Source organism: Pyxicephalus adspersus, chromosome 3 (genome assembly GCF_032062135.1).
Source record: "Pyxicephalus adspersus chromosome 3, UCB_Pads_2.0, whole genome shotgun sequence".
Taxonomy (NCBI): Eukaryota; Metazoa; Chordata; class Amphibia; order Anura; family Pyxicephalidae; genus Pyxicephalus; species Pyxicephalus adspersus.
Window position 1 is genome coordinate 12,569,030 of NC_092860.1, and position 20,952 is coordinate 12,589,981.

At 39.9% G+C, this 20,952-nt stretch overlaps 1 protein-coding gene across 2 annotated transcripts in view; it reads left to right on the forward strand.

Annotated features, from left to right (window-relative positions):
* The window catches only part of LOC140325661 (protein MTSS 1-like), a 99,357-nt gene that overhangs the window by 32,587 nt on the left and 45,818 nt on the right, over positions 1-20,952 (forward strand). For both annotated transcript variants that reach the window (XM_072403610.1, XM_072403611.1), the window contains exons 2-3: positions 3,724-3,785; positions 14,217-14,290. In XM_072403610.1, the coding sequence (XP_072259711.1) occupies positions 3,724-3,785; positions 14,217-14,290 (136 nt within the window). The remainder of the gene's footprint in view (positions 1-3,723; positions 3,786-14,216; positions 14,291-20,952) is intronic.

The window sequence follows — 20,952 nt, forward strand, 5'->3', positions numbered from 1 at the left end:
TTCCTACATTCCAAAACCTGCAGTTAGGTTAATTTGGCTTCTCCAAAAATTGACAGACATATGGCGGATCTAGGGAGATTAGATTATAAAAAACCTTGAGGGGCAGCTAGTCACATGACTATGAACTTTGTACTGCGCTGCGTAATATGTCGGTGCCATATAAATACTGTACAATAAAATATAAAATGCCGGGGATTTATTGCAATGTTTTTTATGCAAAAGCTTTCTTACCTGCCTGATTGCATATGCAGCACTGAATTGCTTGCCGGCAATATCCACTTCGCCTGTGGTTGACGGGACTGAATGAACTACCGTACAGGGTTTACATCATCCCAGCCCGGCCAATGAAGATAGCCAGACATCAAAGAAAATGTAGATAGCGGGGTCGTGCAATGAACCGGGTACATATGAGTATAGTGGGGTCTCATTCACTTTAAGTTTCTTATTCTCATAATACACTGATTGGCTTTTCTTATAGACTTAATGGTAAATTTGATAAAAGTATTGAGTCTTAAGGTGCGTACACACTTCCAATTTTTATCGTTCAAAACGAACGATCGATTGGGCAAAAATCGTTCGTAAAAAAAGTAACCAACGACGCCGACGAACGAGGAAAGTCGTTGGAAACGAACGACCGGACCGGCGGATCGGATTGGACGACGATCGTTGAACATCGTTCGTGTGTACGATCGTTCGTTGATCGTCCATGGTCTGAGCATGCGTAATGTACGAACGTTCGTTCACTTTCCTGTCGTGCACATAGTTCCTCTATCGCTCAAACGATCGTATCTATTGTGTGGACCGGCGGATCGGATTGGACGACGATCGTTGAACATCGTTCGTGTGTACGATCGTTCGTTGATCGTCCATGGGCTGAGCATGCGTAATGTACGAACGTTCGTTCACTTTCTTGTCGTGCACATAGTTCCTCTATCACTCAAACGATCGTATCTATTGTGTGTACAATATATGTACTATATCTCGTTCGTAGATATCGTGCAGGATCGTTCGTCATTGGTTTTCCAACGATAATAATTGGAAGTGTGTACGTAGCTTAACACACTCACAAAAAAATAGAACACTGATTAGGAAAAATTTTACCAGCAGTGACTTGATTTAGTAGGAGGACATCTCCAGTTTATGGTCTGAGCAGAGGTATGGCATTGATCTAGCAAAGAACAGGGCCGGTTAGAAAGTGCATTGTTGTGAACAAGTAAACGATTGATATCTGAGAGATGTAGATTATTTACTACGTCATGCACCTATTGACCAGTGGTGACATCTGTAACATTTTGGGTTTCCCATCAATCGAGACCAGCGGTCACTAGGACTACAAAAGCAATCAGGTTACATACACACGTCGGATGATTCCCATCAGATAATCGCCTCGAGGCTGATATTGGACGAGAATCTGCTGTGTGTACAGTGCTCGTCGTTCATGGATCCATCCTGGAGGATCCACGAATGGAGGAGAAGTAGAGAGAGCGCAGTGGGGTGCTGCTCCATCATTCTTCCCCTCTTCTCTATAGAGCAGAACTGCACTGTATGTACAGCACTCGTTCAGTATTTTGTCCTTGGAAAGGATCGTGAAAGATTCTTTCCAAGGACAATTATTAAACGTGTGTATGGAGCCTAAGAGTACGAAATGTAGAGTAAAATAAAATATTAATTGTGCAAAAACACTTTTTAGGGATTCCAAGGGGCTCACCTTTATCAGGGCTTTCACAGCAGTGTCAAAACAGCCCGTGCACCGTGGGGTTTCCAAATGGCTTTCTTTATAAGGTCTGCAAAGCAAGGAAACATTTTCTTTATCATTAGGATTTTGATTGATGATTTTTTGTAGTCCCAAAGTATCGCGTGATAATACTGTAGATGGTAAAACTTGCATGCAAGGAAAACCTGGTAGGGATTTTAATTTTTTAATAGAAGAACACATATGCTCTATATAAGAAGTGTGCAGTGGAGGAGGGGGATGCCTTCTGGAAAGTGAATTTTACCCAGTATAAGCAACCATGAAACAAACCTACAAAGTCCTTCAACCTTTAGGTGCTGCTTTGCTCTTATCTTGTTGAAAGTTTAATAGATGCGGGTCCTTCAGACTAATAACAACAATATACACAGTTTGTAGTGTTAAATACCCAAAGTACAACTGATAACCTTGCTGGTTGCTTTGATCTAAGTTGACCAAGCAACTTTTTTTTTCTTTTTTGTTTTAGGTCAGTTTAGCTTTTTTTTATTTATTTATTATTGATGGAGACACACAGGTGTGTGTTTTTTTTTTTTTTTTTTTTTTTTTTTTTTTAAAAATCTGTCCTCGCCAATGATTGATGTGGGTCTTTGTCGATTGATGTGTGAATTTTAATGGCAGTCTCATTTTAATCTTTTTGGAGAAATACATTCCATTGTCTAAGAGCAGCCGTTCCCCAATTTCTGGGCCATTGAATCCAATTTGCTCCTCTCTAAATGACATCACTGCCAAAAGCGGGGCGAGATTTTGAGATTTTTAAGGATTACTTCTGCCAGCGGGAAGTACTTTTGAGAAAAGAAGGTTCACTTGTGACAGATCGTGTTGTAATGCGTCTGCTCCAGCTGCTTGGACAATTGTTTACTAAATGATAAAAATAGCCGGGATGTCGTAATGCAGCTATTGCCAGAATTGTATATTTTTATTTATTAACATTAATGAATGTTAATAGTTGAGTTGGAACATTACACCCCCCAGTTATATAGATTATTTCCAGTAATTGGATTTTATAAACAGTAACCACTAAAAATAGTTTTACCCCAATAGCCCTCTGTCATCACCCAGGGTCTGGAAACAAACGCACGCATAGGTGCCAATAAACTGCTCTGTTCTTCCAGTCCTTAACCTTAGACACGAGTCAAGAGAAGAGAAACATGCAAACTTAGGTTATCTGAAACCATAATTTTTTGTGGAAATGTTCAACTATTGGTGTGTAGTTTGTTTTCTGCACTTTGTGTCCTGCCAGCGGTTTCTTCCTGTCAGATTGCTGTTACAAGAATAGATGAAGTTCACACAGTGTACATTAAAAGCTGCAGCAATTCAGAGCCGTCTCATTTCCTGGCTGGGGGATGCCCATTATCTAGTTTTTTCCTCCCCATCATGACAGTCCCTGGTCCATCCTGACAGTCCCTGGTTTATCCCATTCCTTCATGGGACTTTACAAATTTCATTCTTTGAGGCTCAGTATCACATGTGGACATTTCCTAAGGTTGACTGCATACAAATGCAGCCTACTTAGGAAAATCCTGCAGATTGACATCTGCCCATCAAGGGTACTTGGGCAGGAGGTCGTGCCAGTTGTAGGAAGCTATGTGTGACACTCTACCACAAGCTATAATCTGCCTTCATTGCATAGAAAAGCAGAGAGACCCAGCAATGTCATCACACCGGCTCTTTGCTTCTATATGCAATGCAGATACCTTGACTGGGTATAAAATTAGACAATGCAAACAGATTTCATTTAAAGTGAAATAAGCTTGTTGAGGGGGGAGTAAGAAGGAAACATGAAATGTTATTTATGAGCAGATAAAGTTTTAATGTTTGACTGGAACCTTCAATTTACTATATCACTGCTGGCAGTTTTGTCTTTATGATAATTGATTACTAATCATTGTATAACCATCTGAATAAGATTTGTTTGTTTTTCACATTGCTGTGTGTATCCTGACATCTAACCGTGATCCTTTCTTTCTTCTTAGGCTAGTTATCCTACTTGGGAAGATTTCGTTAGCAAAGCTGTCAAGCTTCAGTCCTATCTAAAGTGAGTATGAGTTTTTATATGTGTGCATATAGAGGGAAGATAAACAAATGCCACAAAGGAAACATTACACATGGTACATAATACATGGTTATTGTGGATTGCCAGGGAATATATATAAAAAAGTTACCTTACTCCTATTTTATTATTAGATCATTTAAAACTAATTTTAGAGTTACTGCCCAAATCTGTCTTTAGATTATCATAGTTTAGGTTAGTGTTTCTCAATTAGGGTTCCTCCAGAGGTTGCTAGCAATGTGTACCTTGCCGACCTGATTTGTACCTGATTTGTACCTTTGGTCAGTTTAAGTGACACCAATGATCATAAAAGTATAGCAGGGCTTGCCTGAAGACCTGATAGTTCCCCTAAAAAGGGTTAGATCATAAGAGCAAAGAGTTTGCAGCACAGTTTTTGTTCCTTACCCTCCTCCCCCCTCTGACACTTTTGTTTTGTTACCTGTTGATCCTGGAGGTGGATGAACTATTCATTCACTTCATATAAGGTGACAACACAGCTCCGTTATCACTAAAATCACACAGCAGCATTATCACTTTGTGGACAAAGTAGATCATCATTGATCATCTTAGATAGGCAAGTAGTTCATTACACACATATATACACAAGAAGTTTATTTTAGGTAAGCAAATTCAAGCTTCTAAGCCTAACACAAATTTTTTTATCAGCTAACACTTCTGGGCAGCTTAGGTCAGAGTTTTTTTTATTTTGGAAAATAAAGCTGACCCTTGTATGCGTCCCTGAGTTTGTTGACCGCATAGAAACAAATTTGTAAAGCTGACGATCAGCATGATCACCAATGATATTCTCAGGTAGGAAGGTAATATTAATTATATTTTTAAAAGTGGTGGTCAGCTGGCATGATTGTCTATTTTTATGATTGACCACCAGTTTATAAATAAACAGATAATGGGTACTATGCCATAGGCCTCAACACCACAGCTCAAAACACGTTGAGCGGCCCTTTTGACTTTGATCACTGTGATAGGTGGCACGGTGGCTGAGAGGTTAGCATTCTGGCCTTTTGCAGCTCTAGGTCCCAGCTTTAAATCCCTGCATAGAGTTTGCATGTTTTCCCTGTGTTTGCCTGGGTTTACTCCAGGCACCCCGGTTTCCACCCACATACAAAAATAAAAACATGCAGTTAGGTTAATTGGCTTCCCCTAAAATGACCTTAGAGTGTATTAAAAAAGACATATGACTATGGTAGGGATATTAGATTGTGAGCCCCTTTGACGGACAGTTAGTGACATGACCATGGACTTATGGGCTGTATAATATGGCAGTGCTATAAAAAATACTGGATAATAATCACTACTTTCAAAAGTGGCAATCGTGGTCACAACTATAACAAATGAGTTTGATATATCACTTTCATATATAGTGATCAGTTACAGAATTCAAGTAAAAGTTTCTGGTTGAAACTTTGTCTAAATGTTACAGCAATTTAAGCACTAATTTTGGAAAAATTTAAAGTGTAAAAATAGTGACAAATTGTTGTGTTTGGGGGAAAAAAAAAAGTTTCATAGAGCTTCCAAAAAATGATCATGTTTGTTATAGTTCACCTTTAAGTTTTTAGACCCTTAGAGCTAAAAGCTGAGGGAGCTTTTATTGGAGCTTTTATCCAGAAAGGATGCTTTCTCTGTAGCTTTGTCCTTCATTGTCCAGTATGCAAACAGATAGTGTAGTGGGAAATAGTGATATCACCTCCTCTATTGCGGTATAGCCAGGGAGCATATATTACAGCACTGGTTGAACAGAATTAGAGACTTGGCAGCTAAACGAGTTATATCACTTGGCTGGAGTACCACTTTAACATTCTGCGCCAATAGCCGGTATGTTTTTGGAGATGCAGCATGAAAGTTCTGTTCCAGAGCAGGTGTTGGGCCTAAACCACTCCAAATTCATGTCCCCGTGTAGGAATTTATTGATCTGCATAGATATCCAGATATATAGGAATGTAACACGTATATGTACAGTGACACGCAAGTACAATGTTTGTGCTTTTTCAGGCTTACTTCATAAGCAGAATTGTAAAGCGGTGAACAAACTTGCTAAAGCTGACTAAATATAAATGGAGTTGAGATTATATTGATTTTCTGTATTATTGGATATCAATATTGTGTAATACACCAAACTCCAATCTGTGTTTGATTCTGTGATATTGATCACATTGCAAAATGATTACTATATTTATTTACTAAATTACTATATTTCACTTGGCCTCTCAGTTATTAAAGGTAAGCATATGCACAAATGTCAGTCAAGGTCTCACCTGTCTGACCTGACTAGCCAATGTTCCTTTTCACTTACACTTCATATTAATCATTTTCAGTTGATCAAATTCAGTAACCAAAAACTGATTTGAATAAAGCTCAAATTGGGAAAATCAGCTGATGTTTAGTTTAAGTAAATATGTTGCATGTGTTACATATCTAAAAATACACCAAAAAGAAAAAAGAAACTATTACTGCACGTCTGGCTATCGCTAGGTTAGAAAGGATTCGGAAACACAAACGATCCAGAACACATAAAGCTCAGTTCCAGGCGTTATGCTGGCTGTTTTAGGAAGTAATAGAACTCAATCAGGAGAACTCCACCCTGCTATAAACCTTTGCTTGAGGTGTGCGGTTGTTTCCTGTGTTATGGAGAATTCCTCAGCCAACAGTCCATGGCTGAGGTGAACGCTCTTCCCTCTGATTAAACAATAATGCAGTCAAGGCCTTTGGAAAGATTCTCTATAGCACTCTGCTTCTTGGTTTTGGTACATTTCGTTTCATGCTTATCTCCTCTTCAAATGTTGATTTGTCCCTCTTCGCTTTTTATCCAAAACATGGAAGGATCTGTTTCACGCAGGTGGTTGTAACGGGATTGGATAGGCCCAGGGGTTGATGAATACGAGAGGGGGGAAAGCAATACATCTCAAAAATTATTTTCTATTGCTGTATGTATCAGTTTTCCTTTGCGCTCACTCTCTATTTTTCTTTTGCATGCACTATCTAGTTTGCTCTTTGTTGCCACTTTTGCTCACTCAGGTTCACAGCAAGGAAAATAAACAATCGCAAGCCTAGCCATTTCAAAAAGTGGCTGTCCATTGCAATTCTCTACATCAAATGGGTCAGCGCACAAAAATGGCCAAAACTAAGTGCAGCAGTGTGTTGTAAAATAGCACTGCAGCACAATGTATAGGCGGGAACATCAAACATTGCATTCTATACATTGTCTGATGTCCTTGCATAACTTGCACTGAACCATCTCACCAAACTTGGGCTGGGTACACATGTGCAATAATTATTATTGGAAAAGATCTTTCACAATCCTTTCAAATGACAAACGACTGCACGATGCTTGACCGTTGTATATACAGCGGGGAGGGGGAAGAATGACGGCGCAGCACCCCACTGCGTTCTCTCCCCTTTACTTTCATTACGATCGTTCCTAGTCAGTTGTCTGGATCCGCCAGGACGGTCGTACAGATGACGAGCACGATACACATGCCAGATCCTTGCCCAAAAAAGGGAACTGGAAGGGTGAAAAACGTTTTAGAAATTGTATAAATATGTGTTTTATTTCATCTGTTTAAAGCAGAGGTAAGCATTCTTCAATGGCACAGACTTCTTTGGTCTTTTTTTTTAGATTTGGGAGCTTTGCCATCCTAAAGCAGAATTAAGCCCCCCCCCAATTACTTGGTGCCTTTTCAAGGTTGAGGTCTTTATCCATCTTGATGTGACTTGTACAGGTGCATGAGAGTTCATTCCCGCCCCAAGGTATGCCAAGAATGTACACTGTGCACTTGCAGCTCAGTGTATACTTTAGAAGAGATTGCAAACAGGCAGCTAAGCTGATTTTATTGGAAGGAAGCATGAGCCTGCTGAGTTATGTTGAGCATCTGCAGTGACTTGTGTATGCACAACTTAGCGTACCAAAAATGAGGCAGGTAAGTTGTTTTATTGCGGAAGAGACATTGGCACCTCCCTCCTTATATTCTGAATAAGTGATTTATTGATGGTAGATAACTATGAGCTTCCATGGGTTTCAATATTTTCATCACATCACGAAATGTCTGCCGTTCCTACTTCTGGTGCGGACATTGGCTGGAAGCTTGCAGTCCCGAACCATCCAAAACAATAATGCGTTCAAAGATGATCTCAGAGCACTCGGAGGTGTGTACAAATCTATGTAGGAGGAAGTCTCCTGTTCTACATTTGCCCTGACACAGGCATTCCATGTATGTTAAACATGCTATTTTCAGTCATTTTCCCTTCTGATGTATGGTTTAGTTCCATAATTGAGCTTGTGGCAAGCCAGTAAAAGGCAGGGAATTCCTGTCACACTAGCATTATGGTTTCTGTTTGGCTCCATCTTGTTCATCCTGACAAAATGGCAACTTTCCAGAGGAAGTAATATCATGCTGTGATTTACCGATGTAAAAATAGCTCTTTTAAGATTTGTAATAAATCTCCTCTCTGTTCATTGTGCTCTATGTCACAGATTTATAATTATTTACTTTAGTTTATTATATTTTGTCTGTCGCACTGCTGGTGGAATGTATTTTATGTGGAATGAAATTAGGGCCATTTTCATACTCCCACCAGGAATCTGCAGTAACGCATTATACATGTGTTGGTATGCTGCAGTGCCATTAATTTTAATTGGCATCCCAGTGTATCTACTCAGAGCCACTACACTGGAACAAAAATGACAGGGGCAACAATGTTGATGATCATTCTTGTTCACTTCAAGTTTTGCATTCTTGTGCAATTCTATAGGAAAAATTGGTTAAAAACAAGTTAATTGTAGGTTAGAATGAGGCTAAATGCAAGTCACACATGCATTGAGCTGGGTGTTAAGAAAATTTAGGCGGGTGGAAACCCCTGAATTGTGTCCCAACTCATCAGTAACCACCCAAAAACAGCCGGGTGGTTGCTGAAAAGTGCCTGGTGGTGCACCCAGCTAAAAGGGACTGGAGAGAACACTTGTTGAATTATTAATGGCAGCATTATGCAGAGAATACTCGGTAGGACACTACAATTTGTATTATCATGTAGGAGTCCCAAAATGTTAAGTGCACCATAAACGCTGCAGTGTCAGTATTCACTCTCGAGTATCTGCGGGAGTGTGAATCTCGCCTATTCATGTCCCAAGTCAGCTCTCCCCCATCTTCGTCATTTTCTTGCCGACATGATTTTTATCCATCGCAAATCATCTTGCTCCGGCGGAGTACCTCTTCCTTCGCTGGATGCACGTGGCATTGCAAGTATGAACGATGGCACACCATTTAGCTGAGTATGCCCCACATGCAACGGGGCTTTTCCCTTCTCTACACACGATAATGCTTTATATCGACAATCAAAGATGTGACAACAGTAATCGGAGAGGATACATCTCCTGAATGAACTGCCAATGTATAAGTTGGGACTTTAGTTCCACTTTAAACATAGACCTGCCTTTTTAACAGTTCACGGGTTGATTTTACTTGTTGACAGAGTTTGGGCTGCCATTTCCCTCTTACAAGAAGTAACCACTTTGTTTTGGCTACTGGTTAGCATGAGTTTTGATACTAAATTTTTGGTACCAGCTAATCCAGCAGCATTTTTCAGCAGGGCCCAATGTTTTTAAAGCGCAGTTCTCCTGATACTAATGGCTTAACAAAGTTGACAGTGTATTATTAAATGGGTCAGGCTGGAAAGTCATTCATTGTCCGCCAAAACAGAAATCCCATGACAGTCCGCAGCCTTCAGCATCTTGACTGGGATTAATTTAGAGATGGAAAAACCATCAGAGAACTCACAGGATATTATCCGTTTCCACACATGTACCTTTTTTCATTCCATATATGTCAGAATTCAGAGTTTTTCTTTTTTATTTATTAAGTATACTTTGATGCACACCAACATTGTGGGCCTCATTTAAAAATGGGAACCTATTCCCCTTTTCTTTTTCTTTAGGACCAACATACCTATGTGAGCATCTTGGTCTTCCCCAATACTACCAAACTTTCTTTACAACTTTAAATCTTTTGTTGGGGTTTCTACTAGATTTTGAGTTGTGTCGAAAAATGTATGCCTATTAGGCTAAAGGAAAATTTACGAGGTCAGTCAATGATGTTGATCTTTAATACTAGCTCACAGTGAGATTATACAGATTTATGGCTGTTTCGACGACTGCAGTTTTCCAAAAAGGGGTATTACCCTCCAAACAGTCGTTTAGTTTAAATATTAGTAGCACATCATCAAAACTTTGTAATCTTTTTTACTTAAGTAATTAATGTCGCGATTAAAAGTGTTGCTCTTGTGCTTGTGATATTTATAAGTACCAACGTTGGATGAGAAGATTAGGCTCATATTTGTCATCTAAAAGACGTTCAGTTAGTGTTGAGATCAGGGCTTTTTTCAGGCCAGTTGTGTTCCACCAAACCATATTGGAACAAAAAAAGGCCTTACCTGAACTGTTACCACAAGGATTCAAAACTACAATTCTCTACAGTGTCATTTGCATGGTACATTATCCTTTGCTGATTATAATGGATTGTAAAACGATGTAGAATGCCTGATGTAGGTTGATGAAAGGAGATCTGCAGTCAGGATCATTGATGAACTCTGGTTGCTTTAAAAGAACAGCAGGTCCATGGTAAAGATTGAGAAGTGTTATGCCGTCAAAACCCACCCTCGTTCAAACCTTTCGGTTCTAGATGAGAGAGGGGTTAAAAAAAAACAAAACAAAAACAAAACTTCATGGGGTGTTATTTTTGCTGGCTTTCTTTCACTTGTAAAGATTTGTCCTCAGTTCTTCCCCAAAGGCAGAAGTTAAGAGCCAGGAAGTGTTGGAGATTCTCCAATGGGTGCAGATGTTAACAATTCCTTTTTTAATTTAATGGTAAAGATTGCAACTTCAGGTTTTTTAATTCTAGTTTTGCCTTCCTGTTCTAGTAACCCCTTTCACCCTGTTTATGTTTGGGTGTCAAGGGGGAATTAGGGAGGAAATCTCTAGCAGAGTCCTATACAGCTAGAGGAAGCCATTAACGTTCCACACACTACAAATCCCTAGAAATTGTTTAGGTTGGAGTTAGATTTTTAATAAAAAGTCCATCATGAGGAAACATATCCATGCACGTTAAAATTGCTTGATGTGATCTTGCATGCATGAAAACAACGCATCTGACTTTGCTCATATTTGAAAAGTTAGTAGGCTCAAAAAGTGCCAGGGTTTCTGAAGTTCATAGTCATGTCCCTCAGAGAAGCTCCCAGTCTTATCATTATCCAGTATTTATATAACGCCGAAATGTTATGCAGTGCTTTACAAGGTCCAAAGTCATATCATGAACTGTCCCTCGAAGGTGCTCACAATCTAATGTCCCTCCATAGTCATTTATCATTACCATAGTCCAAGGCCAATTTGGGGTGGAAGCCAATTAACCTAACTGCATGTTTTTGAAATGTGGGAGGAAACCCACTCAAACACGGAGAGAACTTATAAACTCCATGCATATAATATCCTGGCCGAGATTCTTACCTGGGACCCAGCGCTGCAAAGGCCAGAGTGCTACCTCTGGGCCACTATGCCACCCACATCACTACTATAGTTAATCGAGCACATTCCTAACCCTGGTGATCATACGGATCTGCCATTTATAAATGGCAACAAGCTTCCCTGATTGTCACTTTTATGAGCGATGAGCCGTTTATGAATAAACTGGCAATGGTTTTACAGCCATTTTACTAATACTGGTACATTTATGTCCATTTAGTGTTCACCAATGTCAGTCAGATGTGTGGTACCAGTTTCCAACAACCTTGATTAACCCTTTGAAAGCAAATGCTTCAATCAACCCAAAAAGTAGAGGACTAAAGAGTCCATTTGTTAACCTATTGCTTCTTTATTAAAGACCCTGCTATGGTCTAAGGCCATGCAAACTCCAGTCACATAGTGATACAACCCACACACACCTTTGTGTTTTACTTTAAAGGGAAATCTCTGGTCCTTGGATGGCTGCCCAGATTACCAATTATTACTCACCACTGAACTCAGACACAGATTAGCTGTCTGTCAGTGTTTGGATTGCTCTGAATTAATAAAGCGGGTTGCTATAGGCGAAGGGCGATGCACATTATTGATCTTATCATATAACTGGTTGGTGCACCTCCAGCCAAGCCAAAGGCTGGTAGTGTGCAGTGGAATATTGGAGGAGCTGGATGAACACCAGACACTGTCAAGACAGCCGGTTTCCTATGACTGCAGACTTTGCACTGTTAAAGTAAACATTTAATGCAAAGTACAGTATTCTATATTTAAAGAGAATCTCTCACAAGACAAGATGAATGCACCAGCACTGTACACTTTCTGTGCTTTTGGGGGGGAGGGGGGGATTGAACAAGTAGCACCTATAGGAAAGCCCAGCAGTTGTTCATGTGATGCTGAACCGCCATGATAACTAAAATCCATTGAATTAAAAAGTTGGGCCAGGGACAGTCATGCTTGGAAGGAAAGATCAAGACATTGTTGGACATCAGCAAGAAAGAAGACCGGTTGACTTGCTGCAGCTTGAAATGCACATTGTGAGAAGCTCACAGTGTGCAGTGAAGTCAATTAAATTATGGGAGATGTACACTACAACTGTGCAATACTGCAGGAAACCTGTACAACGAAATAATGTAGGGTGCCATTGGCTGGCTGTCCCTAGTACCTTAAATAAGTGGTCCCAAACCTTTTACACATCGCGGACCACTAAATGCACGCACTCCAGAATCCGCATGCGTGGGAAGTCGTGTGTCATTTAAAGGTCAAGAAACGTCCCCCCAGAGTGACGTCATGATGCCAAAACCCATCCACTCTCCCAAAGCAGACACATCCTGCCCACTTCCCTAAACCTGCGATATCTCCAAGAGACATGGTCCGCGGCTCTGGTCAGTGCGCCCTCCCCCCCGCCTTTTTCTGACCCCGCTGATGGGTGCACCGGCCAGAGCCCATGGCCCACCTGTCAGACAGTAGGGGGGGGGGACCTCGTGGACCTCTGCTTTAAATAACTGAACGATCGAGCTGTAAATCAGGTTACAGTGAATATAAAACATCTGCTCTGCATACTTGCTTGTTAGCAACTTCTAAAACCACAGCATCTGCATTAAAGCCAAGCAAGTAGCATTTTTGGAAACTGTATGATAGTTCCTGGCATTTTCCCTTAAAGTGGACCTCTGCTAAGAGATGACAGAAGCTGCCATTGCTGAACACATTCTAAAGATTGCTAAAACTGCTGGATGTAAATCTGATCTTTTAGTTTCGGTCACACATCTGAAGCAAGCATGCAGATAACTGTACAAGTGCAGCACAGTTCAATGGAGAAGGTTTTGTTTTTTGGTGTTGGGGTAAAGTGCAGTTGTCTTTAAGAAAACGGTTCAGTGGTTCGCTGACTAAAGATTTATCATCAGCAACGGTTTATGAAAGTTCCATAGCAACACAGTGTTGTCACTGAGCTTTGCTGTTATTTTGACTAATCTAAGAGCGAAATCATCTAAACCGTCACTGACTCTTAGCATTTCCAGAACAGAGAAAGACCAGATACAGATTTTTTTTTAATTACCCAAGAGAAGAATGAAATGCTATTAGCTCATAGTGTTAACCAAGCAGAAAAACAGAGTTCTGTATTCCGGTTTGTTTTACACCTGTGTGCATTTATATGTTATATATATATATATATATATATATATATGTTATATATATATATATATATATACACACACACACACACATATTTTTTTTCTCCCAGACAGAACTTTGATAGGTGCAGTGAATAACATTATTATTTTATATTATTATTAAACTGCATTATATTATTAATAAACTGTATTTATATAGCGCCAACATATTACGCAGCGCTGTGTACAGTAAATAGGGATTGCAAATGACTGACAGATACAGACAGTGACACAGGAGGAGGAGAAGACCCTGACCAAAGAGCTTACAATCTAAGAGAAGGGAGAAGTAGCACACAATAGAGTGGGTATGGAATGGTGGGTGAGTAGTTGGGGTTTAAGAGACAAAAGAAGATGGGTGAGTTTGAAAATATGGGTTTTGAGTGTTTTTTTTTTCAAATGTCCAGAAAGTAGGAGCAAGCCAAATAGGATTTCTTGTAGCCTAGTCTTCTTACAATACCTGCTGTCATATGGTAGCATGTTATTAAGCATGTGTTAAAATCAGGAAAAATTGTGAAGGGTAAGGATCTAAGCCACATTTTAATGGCTGGTGAACTAGGTCTGGGCCCACAGCAGCTGTGTTTTTCTGTTGTGTCTGCCTGAAAAAATGAAGCAATATCAGTTTCTTTGCCAGCGTCTTTCAACGCTGTGGCTTCCAGCGCTGTATTATTTTCTAATGAATGTGTCATTTGTAACATACACTAACATGTTTTCTTCTATATTTTGTTGCAGAGGTATGGCATCTATAACTGGATCATTTCTGGATTCATTTCAGAAAATAGCCGACATGGCCATTAACACCAGAGGTAAGGATTCTGTCTTCTCTATTTTCATGGCGCTTTGGCGTCTTTCAGTCATAATAAGGATCTTTTCACAAACTTGACAAGTGTTTCCAAACATTGGTTTTCATTCAGAAACTGATCCCTTCTACTGAATATTGTAGTTCATAGATGTCAAGCTAATCTAGTGGTTTCAATACTTTCTAGATGACCATCAGAACAAAATCAAAAGTTCTGACTTTCCTGGTGTATATGCTTTTTCAACTTAATTGTTTAAAAGTATCAAGCACAGTAGTCAGCTAGGTTGGAAATTTTGGTATCCACAATTCTCATTATAAGTTCCCTTTAAAGTGTTCATCTACTTACATGAATGCCAATAGACAAGGAGGTAACCTAGGTGTATGGATCCTTCCACTCAAATATTTTTACAGACAGCTTACATGGCTGCTTCCCTAAAACCACCCTCTCCATGTTTCCTGGGCTTTCCCACAGCTTTTCCCATTTGTAGGGGCATGTAAATAATTTTAAAGCCTATAAGTTGCATTTTAATGTATGCAAAGAAAAGGAGAGGGGGTGTTCAGTCAGCAAAAGCTTATAAATAAACAAACAAATAAACAAACCTCTATCTGCTTTTAATGTGAAATTATTCACTTTCAAAGACCCCCAGCACTTACTTATTCTGTTGTAAACAACAGACTGTCTAGGTTGTTATGTTAAGTACTAAATATACTCTTACAGAAAAACACAATGATAGCACTGTGAGCTTTGAAAATGTCTGCACGATACTTGGTGCTCATTCAGAATATGTAAACACCGCAAAGTTCATGATTCTGCACAAGTTCACTTTACGGGAAAAGGTTTAGTTTGCTGATAGAAGAAGCTGGTTGAAAAATATTTAACAGTTTTTAAGATGTTCCCATCTGGTGATTTAGAGAAGTCAAGGAAGAGCTCAGGAAGTCTCTCTCAAATTTGATCTGCATTCTATATGTAGGCATTGTCATTATCTTGAAATATGTGAACATCATTAGGGTACAGTGGGTGCATCGCAACATGACCTGGTCCTATAAAACTGTAACCTATATCTTGACAATATTACCACCATGAAGAGCAACCATCAGACCTTGACTACCATATGGTGGTTTCCATTCAGATGAATTCTCCGCCATCTTTAGCCATTGTTGGCTGAACACATCCGTTGGCTTTATTCAGATGAAAAACTGTCCAGGTTTAGGGTCACTTTTCCTCTGCTGGTGGGCCTGGTTTGTAATTCTCTCCCCATCTTTGTTCATTTGTTTAATGGAAGGAAAGATAAAGCAACCTTGACCTGGCTTAAAAGGTATATTGGGTAATGAGTGCAGACGTATATCTGTGTTTGTGAATTTTTGTTTGTGTTCCTGTTGATTCTCCTTGAACTCCCGGCTCAGGCAGTGCCAAGAGCCTCACCTAACACCCATGTGGAAATTGGGCTTTTTAGAATCTGCATTAAATTCCATAAAACACATGTGAATCAGCTGTGTTTTTTTTTTTTTTTTTATAGGCACTCATTAAAATCGCCTATTCTTAATGATGTTCCAAACCAATTATGCTTGGTTATTTTAGTATCTCTTGAATTCATACAGTATGAGCAGTGGTGCACAGTATATCTTTCCAATGATCGTGCAGCTGCGTGCTTCATAGTTTGGGCACGTTCATTCATGAATAATCTGTGGTTATCGAGTCATTTTGTTGCACTGAAAGATTTATAAATGTGACTTGTTTGCACAGGATGTTCTGTGGCAAGACATAGGGCATTCCCTGGTTGTCACTCTTGTCTTTGCGCTCCGTGTAGTCACAATATTGTATGGTTGCTTTGGTTACTAGCTGTGGGCACTGGCCCCCAAAAGTTCCGGTAAACCTTTCCACAGTTGCGGTTAAGAATGTGTTGAGTGAATGCTTTTTAGTCACCAAAGTGTTGCAGACTAAAAGCCACATTTCAGCTCCTATTAACCCTTCTTTAATGTGTTCTAATAATTTGGATTGACTGGCTTCTTGAAACACACAACATACTTTTATACTGTTCAACTATTCTAATACTGCTCATGCATAAAAAGGCAAAACTGCATCAAGGCATCAGCTATTTTATTGCGAGAGCTGGGTATAAATTCCATTATTATCACAAAGTTCATGTGTAAATATTACCAAGGTCTGTATAAGTTGGCAACTTTCCTTTATAAAGGACACAAGACTATCCAGCCATTAGGCTCCCTGTTCAGGAACTTCTTGTATAGATGGGCATTGTGCAGGCTCTATTCTATTTTGTCACATCAGAAATGTAGTCCAGAGCAATGATGTACACCAAGTGCTGGAGTGAGCACATGAAGACAAGAAGTGGACGAATGATGGCACAAGAGTTTAGCAGCGTTGAGAAAGGAAAGAAAATGGCACGAAATGAAAAAGTAAAATTACCTTTGGAATACACATCACATAAGCAAACAATGATGTCTCTTAGTTGGGTTATTATTATTACACAGTATTTATATAGCGCTGACATATTACAGTGTGCTTTACAAAGTCCATAGTCATGTCACTAACTGTCCCTCAAAGGGGTTCCCTACCCTTTTCATATATCTTTAATACAGTGTAAGTTCAATTTTAGGTGGAAGCCAATTACCTAATTGCATGTTTTTGGAAACTGGAGTACCTGGAAGAAACCCATGCAAACACTGGGAGAACCTGCAAACTCCATGCAGATAGTGTCCTGGCCGAGATTCAAACCTGGGACCCATTGCTAACCTCTGAGCCACCGTGCTGCCCAACTGCCTTTTAAAGGTGGCTGTAGATGGACAGATTTTTCTCTGAGAATGGTAAAGGAAGTATGAGCTAGGCAAGTGGCAAAGCAAAAAGTTGATGACATTGCCCACGTGGTGCTCCATCAGAGACCTAAAGTGGTCTTGAATAGGGAACACACTGGTGGCACCCATTACACAGTATACATGGACCTGTAATGGTTGGATTATCTATAGATACTCCAATTACCAGAACTGAGCACTTTACTGATCAATTCTACCAATTACATTTGTGCCACATCTAGAAAAAAACACCATCTAGTCCACATTGCTCATTTAATATCTTGTTGATTATCTTCCCTTTTGGCACAAAATTCTGAAGTCTGAAAATGGACTCCTTGTTCATTGTTGGGAACACCCAACCCATTAAAGGATCACTGGGGGTTTTGATAATTGGAGGGGGGAAGAGCAAGATTTCAGTTTATAGAGCAATTTTAGAATTAAACATAACCTCAGCTGCCTGTACTGACTAAAGGTTTCCCTTGTTGGCGCATTGTATCACGGGATGCTAGTTTCAGTTTCTAACGTGACAAACGGTTCCCCTTTTCCTATGTTTCCTGGAAGACCTATGTTTTAAGCATTTCCAGTTTATTGAAATGAAAAGATTGTAACCAGTGCCATACCAGACAATCAGAAGTCATCCTGCACTAATATAACCAGTGAACTGAAATCCTATTGCTTCTTGTGGGTGCTGCTTTTTGTATATAGTCATTGCTCTTTGCACTGATTTATTTAATATGGCCAGATTTATTATAAAATATTATTATAATGTTCCCTTGGCTGGTCGTGCGTTGCCTACTTTTGGCTACGTTGCAGTTTTATATTTAACACAGGAACTTAATGCTCACATTTTATGAAGCAATACGTTCTTATGAAGAGCTGTCAAAGTCCTCACAACTTCCTGTTTACAGAAATAGGTGGATCCCCTGTGCTATTTCAGGCCCTATATATATTCTTGTTGCATTTGTAGGAAACTCTTACCAATCTGTGTCCTCCTTGGTGGCCATTATTCGCCATTTAGTGGCAGCTGCTGCTAGTTTTGTATTTGGACAGTTGACGCTTAATATGACGATGGGAAAATAGGAAATACTGAAGTGGTGGACTTTATAACAAAGTATGGGAGATTTTTTTTAAAAAGTTAACAGGATTATAGGGTCACTGGTTTTACACAGCAACAACAAATGGAGCCCTAAATTTGTCATGTGTTGACCTGCACACTTTTTGATCACTCACAGCTTCTCCCCACCCAGCTGAAAAAAACATTCCAGGGAGAACACTGCAGACCATTCGTACATAGGTTACTTCTGTGGACACTTAAACTTCATGTTATTGAACAGAGGGGGTATTCTATAGTCCTGTCTTAAGGTGACAGCAGAGCTTGGGCAACATTGCCAATTAAAAATAAATTGCTGTCTTGCATGCATGCAATACTCACACACACCAATGCATTGTGTCTTTCACAACACACAGCCATAGGCTGTGATGAGTTTCACATTACAGTAAGTAAGGAATGTTTACTTATTGCTTGCAGACTTTAATATGGATCTGACAGGTTTTAACCATTTCCCCACTCTTTCCAAAACCTAAAACAAACACGTGGCTTCGACTGGGCTTTAGTTTCCGTTGGATGGTATATGGCAGTGTGTCGATTTGTGACCCAAGACACAATAGACATGTCAATAGTTAAGCATCTGCTACCTTTATTTCTTAACATCTGTAATGGAATAATCCGGCACTACTGTTTTCTATCCTTCATTTTTTTTACCCATCTGAAAATAGCAGAAGACTCATGTAATAAAACATGTGTTCAGGGTAAAGGCTGATTATGCAACAAGAGAATTTTGTAACTGCTCTGTTTTCCAGATTCCGGAGCCTTATGATTAAGTGCATTATCAAGCTCATGAGGCTTTAGATTTGTGCTACCGGTAAGAAGTTGTGCAGTGACGCTATCTGGAATTCTTCTTTTTGTAAAGTAATAGTAATCAACTTACATAATTTATGGGGGATTTGATCTCAGAACCTAACTCTGTCAAAGGTCTGGGGTTTGTTTTGTGTATAAAACTGTAAAAAAAAAAAAAGAAAAATGTCAGAAGACATAATACAGGAGATGGTCGGCGGCTGCAGGCAGGCTACAGGAGATGGGGCATTTTTACCTTGCAATGGGTTTTTCACTTTTTTTTTTGAATATTCTCAATTTTGCAGTCACATACAAAATGCCACTGTGAAAGTAGTGTTCTAATTGGCAGTCAAAAATCCTTTGACCCATGTCACGTGCATTGCCAAACACACTAATTGCAGATTCTCTGCAGAGAACAATGATAACCTTCCTTGTCATGTATAAGTGGTATGTGGATTTGGGACCTAAAATTAGTCATTTGGTGGTGAGAGCGGACCCTGCCCTCCTCTATAATCCCTCCACTATTTTGCTGAGATGTCTGAGCTGCCGAACTTTAAAAATAGTCTGGATAGAAATGTGTTTTTTGTTCTTTCCTGGAGCATTGCTCTTGTCTTAGGAAACCTGAAGAATGTCTTTTTTTTCCAAAGAATGCAGCATATGAAATGCGGTACAGCCGTCACACCGCATTCTGGTTTCTATGTATTTTGAATAGGTCTTCCACATTTCACAACACGTGGCAATTTATAGCACCAGGGGCCTAGTCATCTGGTTATTATTCTCAACCCTTTTGAGCAGTAAAAAGGTGAATCAAGATGTGACCTTGTAATTTATACAGACATGTTCATTTTAACACTGTCTATCGGACATTCTTGTAAAGCAGCTTCTAGACTTCTTAAAGGTTCAGTGACCAATGAGCTGGCTATGCCAAAATAGTGTTTTGCTTGATGGTATGGCCAAGTTTGGGGTCCTTTCATAATAATGCATGTACACTTTTTTGCACGTTACAGGTGGCACACACTAAATATGCTCTGGGCAATAGTACATTCTGACATTCATGCCTGAAAACTGAAGGCAACAGATTATCGATGGTCGGATTTTCGATTGTCAGCTGTATGAGCTTTGTATTTTGGTGCCCTATATTGAGAATGCCACCCCAAAGCGTATACATAGTTGTGTCCAATGCACCTACACTACAGCACAACACACATTCCTAGATTTACAATACATTGCAGATCCCCCGTCAGGTTATTGCCGTCTGTAAGATTTTCCTTCCTTATAGTCCTGATGACCACCATCATCCAGAAACAGATGAGCTATCCAGAATGTGACATTGAACCTTGGGGACACCTGCTCCTATTGGGAGTAAATTAGAGATCCAGAGATTTCTCCATAGCCTTGTCTTGCTGTGGTCTTGCACTATACGGCCTTGTTCAGACTGGCCATTTACTCGCAGTGGGGTTACAACTTCCTCATGCCAGTAAACAGCAGCCTCGGCTCACACACTACAAGTAGCTTCTCCATGCGGCTTGCCAAAGAAAATTAATGGGGGTGGCCATGCTGTCAAATGTGCAGGCTCTGGTTCTTTAAGAACCAGAGCTACAGTGCCAAGCCCAGCCGCGGATAAACGTGCAGGATCACACAATCCCAAGACAGGTCTGAACCTTCCTTGAGACTTAAATGTATGCAGATCTTTTCTTCAATTTCTAGATTTCAGGCTCACAAAACAAAGTCAATAGGGACATATTCAAGTTAGGGAACTAGAGTTCCTCCACACCAATTGGAATCCTGACCTCAGCTCTGTTTGAAAACGTTGGGGTGTAATAAAAATGCCAGGTCTTCCCATCCAGCATTAGTACCTGAACCCACAAAGGCACTCTGTTGGCTGGACAGACATGCTCCAACATTTTGTTGAAAGCCATAATGGGGTAGCATCATACTGATGTCCAACTAGTTATACAATTATCATG